The sequence below is a fragment of the Rhododendron vialii genome, chromosome 5a (genome assembly GCF_030253575.1).
Source record: "Rhododendron vialii isolate Sample 1 chromosome 5a, ASM3025357v1".
Lineage (NCBI taxonomy): Eukaryota > Viridiplantae > Streptophyta > Magnoliopsida > Ericales > Ericaceae > Rhododendron > Rhododendron vialii.
This window is the reverse complement of record NC_080561.1, coordinates 28,796,381-28,805,519: the sequence shown is the minus strand read 5'-3', so window position 1 is coordinate 28,805,519 and position 9,139 is coordinate 28,796,381. Positions and strand designations below refer to the sequence as shown.

The 9,139-nt window shown below is 36.0% G+C and overlaps 1 protein-coding gene and 1 long non-coding RNA gene across 2 annotated transcripts; both read right to left on the bottom strand.

Moving 5' to 3' along the window:
• Positions 1 to 2,723: 2,723 nt before the first annotated feature.
• On the bottom strand, positions 2,724 to 4,994 carry LOC131327335 (uncharacterized). The gene is made up of 4 exons (XM_058360441.1): positions 4,823 to 4,994; positions 4,373 to 4,708; positions 4,174 to 4,267; positions 2,724 to 2,944 (listed from the first exon to the last, which is right to left on the bottom strand). The coding sequence occupies exons 1-3, from the start codon at positions 4,892 to 4,894 to the stop codon at positions 4,262 to 4,264; spliced, it is 414 nt and encodes a 137-aa protein (XP_058216424.1). The 5' UTR covers positions 4,895 to 4,994; the 3' UTR covers positions 2,724 to 2,944; positions 4,174 to 4,261.
• A 15-nt stretch (positions 4,995 to 5,009) lies between these two features.
• Positions 5,010 to 7,382, bottom strand: LOC131327336 (uncharacterized). Its single transcript, XR_009200268.1, has 4 exons — positions 7,259 to 7,382; positions 6,932 to 7,173; positions 6,633 to 6,847; positions 5,010 to 5,103 (listed from the first exon to the last, which is right to left on the bottom strand). It is a non-coding gene; the product is annotated as an uncharacterized LOC131327336 (long non-coding RNA).
• Between the last annotated feature and the right edge of the window lie 1,757 nt (positions 7,383 to 9,139).

The window sequence follows — 9,139 nt, the reverse complement described above, 5'->3', positions numbered from 1 at the left end:
ATGCTATGGGTATCGATAACAATGGGTTTTCTGGGCTTTGAAACACGAGGTATCGATGACAATTACAAAAGGTATCGATAACATTGTTGTTCGAGCAAATTCTCAACAGATTTTCATGGGGTTTTCAACAACAAACACATCAACAACCACAACGACGATCAAAAGCACGATTTCATGCATAAAACCAACTCAAGAACATATAAAGAGTGACAGAAATCCCTACCGCGAGTGTTAAAGCCGAAACCCAAGGATTCCCTAAGCCCTAGAACTTCAAACTCTTTAACCAAGCCGAATACGAACCACCGAGCTCCTGCGAACGCAATTCGAGCTCCAATACGCACGAGGATGGAAGATTGGAACGTGTATTGTATGGGTTTTGTGTTGGTTTGGAGGAGTTTGAGTGAGAGTGAGGGATATAGAGAAAGAGCCGAGAGGGAGATGAGAGGTCGGGAGAGATGAGAGAGAGTGAGACTTGGGATTTTTAATCCCCTACACTCACACACACCTATATATGCTAGCACACACATAAATTACACTTACACCCCTCTACTAACAATCTTCCTACATTAGCCCCAAAACCAATATCCTCCACCAATTCCTTCATTTTATTCCACATAACACATTTTAAACTTATTAAACGAAATTGCGGGTCTCTACATGATCCATCCTATAATTGTGCTTTATTCAGTTATTCAGTTTATTAATATATATTATCTCTCGTATTATGCCAAGTTGAAATCTTGGGGGAATTTTTTCAACGAGCTTTTGTTTATTGATTCAATCACAGGACAAAACGATGACTTCCCCTTACAAAGAAAAAATATATCATAGGGCCAAATATATCGTTTCAAGATAAATGTTAGAACAGTAAAACAGAAGCAAAAAACTAAATAAAAAAAACACTAAACTAGTGGGGCAGAAAATCCGAAACCTTCCATCGCAGTGATAACTTTCCAATCTCAATAGATTGTTCTCACGCATTTTGCATACTTGCGTTGCATGGGATAATTTTCCAAATACGAATTATATGTAGATTCCAATTATTTCCATATTTATTAGGCTTTTAATGCTAACTATGGTTACACTTGGTGGCACCTAAAAGTTAAAAAGAGCCAATCAAAGTGAGGGTAATGTTGCGGATAAAAAAAAAGAAGTGAAGGTAATGTTCACCCTCATTTTGTGAGAGTGAACAAAATCGGACTTGTCTAGAAATGTGGGATTTTGAATTTGAAAGGTGATAATAGCAATCCCTCTATCAACCGTTGGTCTCCTTACCTTCCGTAAACTAAAAATCCAAATATATATACCCCGCAATTGAAGTTCAACATTGCGCTTGGGTGCAACGATGGTGTTATTGTGCTATTGGAGAGGATGCCTGAGCCATTTCTTTGATCTTGATAGGGTGAATGTGCTCTTGTGTTTGTTTTTTGTTTTGTTTGTGTGACTGCAATTGTCATGCTCTACTTGATAGAATTCATTCGATTGCTAAAAATGATTATCAATCCGGCCTCAAACTGATCATTCGAAACAACATCGCTTTGCCCAATCGTGTCACTCAAAACTGCATGTAATGCACACACAATGCATAGTTCTCCAACATGCACATGAATGAAATCCGATCTTATAAATTGGTCTTGGAACGTCCTTCAATTCCAAAACGACTGAAAATTATAGAATCGCATTTAAAAATTAAAAAAATAGAAAGCAATTGTTACTTGTAGAATCACATTAAAAAAAAAATTTTTTAAAAATCAAGGGAACAAGTCACCTGTAAATCGCATTTAAAAAATAATTGTTTTTACCCTTATTACTCAGTCCTGCTGATCCATGATCAGGTGGAGTTGTGATTGGTATGAGATTAATGTTCTTGAAGATTTCAGCAAAGCGACCGATCATATGAAGCTCCCCCTCCAAAATAACAGCTGGGATGAAAATATGTGCGACGCAATATCAGGATCTTCACACTGAGAGTGCAAGCGGATCGTAAATTTGTTTCTGTTGTTCAAGTGCGGTTGTTTTATGTATTAGACAAAATGTTCATATCCTATATGGGGTATAGTAAAGGATGTTGATGACATTCCTCAAATGATTTTTATTGGATGGTCAGTTGGAGAAAGTTATTGAATCATAGGATGGTTTGCTAGGGCATTGTGCCACTACAAGAAAATCGTTCTATAGCAACAATCGAAAGCGTTGCCAAAAAACCCAAAAATCGTTGGTATAGACCCGTTTAAGCTATACCAATAGTTGGAGAACCGTCGGTCAAACCGTTGTAATATATCTGTCGCTGTAGAGGTATAGCAACGGTTTTATCGAGTGTTGGTACATATTTTTTTTTTAGTGACGGTTGGTTTAGCGACGCCTATAACCGTTGGGAGAGGGTAATTTCTGATTGCCTAATGAAACGTTGCTACATGTTGGCACAATCGTCGCCATAGCCCATTTTTTTTAGTAACACTTCCATTGTCGCTAAAATATAAATAATAAAAAAACCCCGTCGCCATAGTCTTTTTTTTTTGCAAAGCGCCACTTCATACCAAATTAATTTTTATATACACATACTCGTCATAGTTGTATGAGACCCTGCTCCAAGCTAACATAACACTAATTTTAAAGGCAAGATTCTTTCCATTGAAAAACCAAACTATCATATATATATATATATATATATATATATATATATATATATATATATATATATATATATATATATATATATATATATATATATCCAAACTCCATTACATAAACTTGTTCAAACAAAAATCCATCAACATTGTTTGTACTTTAGCAAATCTCCCATAGCACATAACAAAACAATCCACAAAAATCATTGCCTAAACTTGTCCAACAAAAATCACAAAACTATCATAGGTTGTCATCCTTACAAAACTTCCATGAAAATATATATCCAGCACGAAATGCTTCTAGATAGTCCTATTACCTTTAATAAAAATGACAATGGAACATATTAAATATAATCTTTAACCTTCAACAAATTGCAGACTTCAAGTGAATGTACACTAAAGTCTCTCATAACAATTATAAGTAAACAAACATGCCAAACAAGGAAACTTGAAATATCATAGGAGTTAGATCCAACTACGAGCATAAAACAAAAGAAATGTTACGTGCAACCAAAGAGAAACAGATGAGCGCAGTCAATTTCAGGCAAGATTAAACAAAAAGTCTGGATTGTAAACAAGTTAATGGGTCTAGGATGTTGATGGAAATGAAGATGAGGTAGTAAGCAAACTGTATGAGATGGAAGTTCTGGATGCAAAGAGGGTTGAATGCCTTCCCTAATCAGCTCAAAAATAAGAAAAGTTGATTTGGGATGCTATCTCATTTGCAGTCAATGTGGTCCATTTGGAAAATGAAAAATGAATGCATTTTTTAGCAAAAATGAATGCATTTATTTCCTTCTAGCCATCAGTGTTACATAACACCAACTACGCCTCGAGAAGACAAGCATAAACAGGGCACACATCTACATGTTCGCATTATATCTGGAGATTGTCAACCAACCTAGTCTTCACTTTTCTCATACACCACAACTACAAACCACTGGAATTAACTTCTTGACAGTCTCACTACCAGAAAAAACAATTAAAGAAAAGCAAGTCCTAACTTATTGACAAGAGATAAATAATATATTCAATTTTTTCTTTGGAATGACATATCAGTTCATATATCATTAGCAGTGTTTTGTGCTATGTTGTGTTGGTCAGTCCCTCTTACATGGGTTGAACTTCAAGCTAAGTAAGAGCTTCATTTTCTGTTTTTTCCTTCTTCAACTCCAAATTTTTTGGAGGGCTAAGGGTTGTGGCTATTGACTGTTGTGTGTGGTGTCCTATCTTCTCGGCAAAGTTATGTTTTTTGTTTGGGGACTGTTTCTACTACTCTCTTTGCTTACTACTGTATCTCTGTCAGCTGCTACATCTTGGAGGGCTATGAGATGAAACTATCGATATATGTTTCAGTTCACCTAAACTATCTTATGAGCAAATATCCTAACATCATCTCAAAACATATTATTTTTTATCGTAAATAATTAAACCTTCAAGTACATGAAATCTCTATGCAATTCCTATAATAGCTGAAATCTCTACGCAATCCATATATACTGAGAGAGAGAGAGAGAGAGAGAGAGAGAGAGAGAGTGTGTGTTACCTAAAGAAACTTCTATTTCATGACTTGCAAAAGATGACCCTTGATTTGCTCGGGGAGAAACTTGATTTAAAATGCCACTAGCAATATCTTAAACCTAAGTCATTGAAGAAAGAATTGATATGAGAACATAAACAATGCAAGCACAAACAAATTAAACTTATCTTTACATCACAAGTAGACATAAAGTTGTAGTCATAACCTGAAAACTAGACTGCCTAGCTAAGAAGTCAACAACTGATTTTATAGTGTTCAGTTCATTGACTGCGGAATTCAACTTATCTTCTAACACCACTATATAATTGTCTTTCTCTCTCATTCTTTCTTCCTTTGAAGCCACTCTCAACCTTGCATCACTATTGGAAGTTGAGCCACAAGTTTTAGAAGTGTGCCCAAATCCCAAATCGCGAAAACGATCACTATGCTCGTTCTTGTCTATCACTTGAGAGTAGATGTCATTCATTGACCAGTTTATTTTCCCCTTCGTGTTCTCTTCAGGGGTACTTTGTTGCGACGCCATCAAATCCTTCATTTTTCTCTGTTATTCATATAAATATAACAACACTCATGCTTTTACAGGTATCATTTGGCTATAAATATATACTTCTCTACATTGTAATGCAATTTGAATGCAAAAATTAAGCTATCATACCTTATTTTCAGCCGCCTTATCACTCACAGGGGTTTTTCTATCTTTCTTCGTGTGAGTTGGCTCATACAACATTGTTCTACTAACTCCAACTTCATTTTTTCTCCTATATTACAACTATTTCATTGACCATATCATCCAAATAATTAAAGAAGTGCAAAAATATCGCATAAGCAACTAATACAAAGTACCAGTTCATGGGTATGTTGTGCATCAATTTTCAATCCAGGTGTATGAGGATTGTTTTTCTCTTTCATACGTCTCTTGTTAGCAATACTAAGGAGCTTTTTTCAGACATTGTAAACAAAAAGCATCATCATATAGAGAAAAATTAATGAAGACCATTGAGTCACAATTAATATATTTTACATACTGCTTCGCCTTCAAACCTCGCCTTCAAATATAAGGTTGAAAACCCCAAGCGTAGGGCTAGGTCGTCGGTAGCATAATAAACTGGTAAGACCGGGATCATACCACAGGGAATTCGAATATAACTTAATCGGATTGTAGGTTTTATAAGGTGGTTTGTGGCGTTTAAGACGGCCAACTTGGTTTTGCTTTGAAAGGTGGAAAGGCTAAAGTAACAGATTAGATAAGAGCTTAATAAACTAAAAGAGGCAAGTCTAGGGATCGTTTAACCCTTGACTTAAGCCGTTACCGGTTCTCGATTATAACTCAGGCGAGAGTCACGACCGTGTGCTTACGCCCGGAGAATTTAGCTTTAATGATTTCGTTTAACGAAAGATGTGATTAAACGGAGACGAACCAACTTGTTTTTAATATTTGTCGAACACATAGGAGGCCACGAGCCCTCGGTAAGCTTTTTGCCAAGACCGCTTGGCTAAACATCTTACCAAGGAGTTAACACCCCTTGTTTAGACCAAAGATGCAAGTTAAGCTCTATTCCGAAAATCATGATTTTAAGCTCGAGGACTTGAGAACCAAGTAACCACCTAAGTACTCGGGAAAGATTACGCTGAGACTTGGCCTATCAACTACTCACACATAGCTAAAGCATAAAAGAAAGCATAAAAACGAGACATGATTTTTAACCGATAAGAACGAAAACAAACTTGATATTATAAAGGATCCAAGTCGTACGAACAACTTTAATTAACGAGAAATTAACAAACGAGAACAAACATACTTGAGTTCTATGGAAATTACTCTTGAAAAGCTTAAAAGAACATTAATGGAGGAAACACTAAAGTTAATAATGGGCTCTCTCCCAAAAGAGAGATGAAGCCCCTATTTATACACAATGGGTTTCTCTCTCATCAAATATCTAAGAAACATACTATTAAAGGCAAGTATTCCATAAATGGAAAGTCCAAAAAGTAACAAAATATCTGGCCGAAAGCTCCCTGTATCGATACTAAATAAGGACCGTATCGATACCACGCTGTTAAGTCAAAAAGGGCCATCTCCCGTATTGATACGGACTAAAGTCGTATCGATACAACTTGTTCTGATCTCCCACTTACGCAAACGCGTATCGATACGGAGAGCTTATCTTCAGGTCTTCAGGCTAGCCTCCCAGACTTGACACCCGACGCCTCAATGGCTTGCCCAATGCCTCACGCCTTCGCTCTTGGGTCTTCCTGGTAGAAGTACCACCGGGCGAAGATACTTGAACTTTCTTGGGAATTAGGCTCGTGATCAAAATACGCCTTTTAAGGGCGTTTTACCTAAAACACTTAACAAACTACCTTACGAGTAAAATCACATAAAAATGACAATAATAAATGAAAACGCCACAAGCTAGGAAACTTTTAGCACCACGATCTTACAATCTTAGGTGCTAATCACATACATGTCCATCAGTTGAATACCAATAATCTACAAGATCTGCATATTGCTCCTGATTAACAGTCTCAGGTGCTATTGCAATAACTTGTGTGGCTGACTTGACTCATCATAATATTTTGCTTTCAAGTTACATCTCCATTGTCGCAACTTTTCCCCAAGTGACTTCAGTGTGTTGTGCTTAATTCGGTCTCTCTCATCATTCGGAATAAAAAACTTGGACTACTAGAAAATAACATAAAACCATATATTTCAGCTACCTTCTGATGAAACAAGACAAGTATACTAAGATTGAAAACTTAATACCTCAATGATACTCCAACAATCTTCTTTGTAGTGATTAAGCACATAATGCCAACTTTTGCAATTGATTGGGCATAAGTGTGGCTTCTGTGCAACAGTTCCTATAAAACAATTGAACACACCACCTTCTTCTCCAATAGGAAGACAAGTTGCGTTAAAGTCAACTACCACTTTTGTTCCAAGAGGTAGATTCCAAATGTCCGACAATCATGTAATTCCTCTTTTGGTTTGAATATTTGATTCATCTATTAAAAATTAGTTAGATGTTAACAAATCAATATAAAACATAATATCAAGTTTTGGGGAAAATAAGAGCAGCTTACGACATACCTCTTATTCCAACTTCAACTTCATTGAATATCTCATCATCTATATTATCTGCTAACTCAAAGTTTGCCTCTTCTTGTGGCTGAATGGGTTGTGGTTGAGTGGGCTGTGGTTGAGCGGGTTATGGTTGAATGGGTAGTCGTTGAGTGGGCTATGGCTAGATGAGCTGTCGTTGACCATGTTGTGGCTGATTGATTTGTGGTTGAACGTGTTTTGGCTGAGGTCGTGAAGGCTAGGAAGCACCATGAGGAGATGTAGGCTGTGAAAATACATGTGATAGCAAAGGGTGTGAAGCACTATGTGAGTGCGTAGGCTATGAAGCAATATGAAAGTGGGTAGGTGTAGGCTGTGGCTAAGGTCGTGAAATATTTGGTGATTTATTAGGCTCAGAATCAACCTCCACGTCCAAAATGCAGCATCCTTTTTTTCTCATGTCTGCAAGAATAAATAATTAAGACAATCAGAATAATAGACATAGAATGATTATAATTAAAATTAAAGGCTATGAAAATAACAAGACTTCTCAAAAGAAAAAGGAGAGTAATCAGCTTAGTGGCCGTGCATATATAGTTGAAAACATATACATAGTTCATAGCTAAAAGAGCTTACAAACAAGCACACTAGGACTTGACTCACTCTTAGATCATTTTGGGAGAGAGATCAATATAACTGTATAGGCATGTACATTCTTATCATCTAGAGGTCTATAGTCATCATCCAACTCAACCCTACTACGCTTTCCATTGTCATTTGCACGCTTGTGCTGAGCCGAACCCCACAACGAAGTTGCAATACCCTTCAACCCTAATGAATTCAACACCTCATTGTTCCTCTTTGTTGTCTCATTTCTTTTTCTCCCATAATCTGGTATATATGACTTGATTTGCTATAAAACCTGGTTGGAGCCATAGTTTTCTTCCTTTGGACATTTTGTCTACCTATAAACTATAGATAAAAACAACATTTGAAATTAAAAATATGAAGACCAAGAAGACTGTCAAAATTAAAAAAACAGCGTAGCAAGGCATACTATTTAAATAAGCTTTTATTACAATTTTAAAAGGCATTCAATATCGATATTAAATAAGAGCAGCAACACCAGCAAACTATGCATAAAATAAAAAACCAAAGCTAGCACCTTAGACAAGGAAAATAATTATTTTTCAACCTTCTACTCCAATAGGATATATGAACTAAAAGTATGTAATTGAAGGCTATGGAAAGTAATGAGGACACAATATAAAAGAAAGACAATGCTCGCCACTCAACTTAATGACTATATATCAAGAGGAAGAAACTTGTAGTTAACAGTTAAACTTGCAATCAACATATTGATAGTTAAGACACTGAAATGAGTAAATAATAGGTAAACACTAGTGTTCAAAAAGTTAAACATCATGATAAAAATAAACATAGTTATGTTAATCATCTAGAAATCCTCATCGGAGTCGGAATGATCCAGCAATTGGGCTTTAAATGTAAGTGCTGCAAACTTATTCTTTCTGGTGTTAGATAATTAACAATCCATTATTATGCTAGAGTCTAGAACTATCATGATTATCACAATAAAAACATTAAGCAAAAGATAAATAATTAAGAACGGTGTACCCGGATCCATTTATGCAGAACTTGAGCGATCCGATAAGTGATTGTAGTGATCATAATTTTACTAGAGCATTAAACCCTAGGTGGAAGAAGGGTTTCTCTTCCTTGCCTTACTTTCTAGCTGTTTGGTATATATTGTTAAATTGATGGAACTCTAGACGCTTTTTTATAGGCAGAGAGAGGACCGGTTTCCTTATTAAATATTGATACTAACTTTCTATCAAAGTATAGCGTATTTAGGAAACAATTTCTCTATTTGACCAATAGAATAAATCTTAG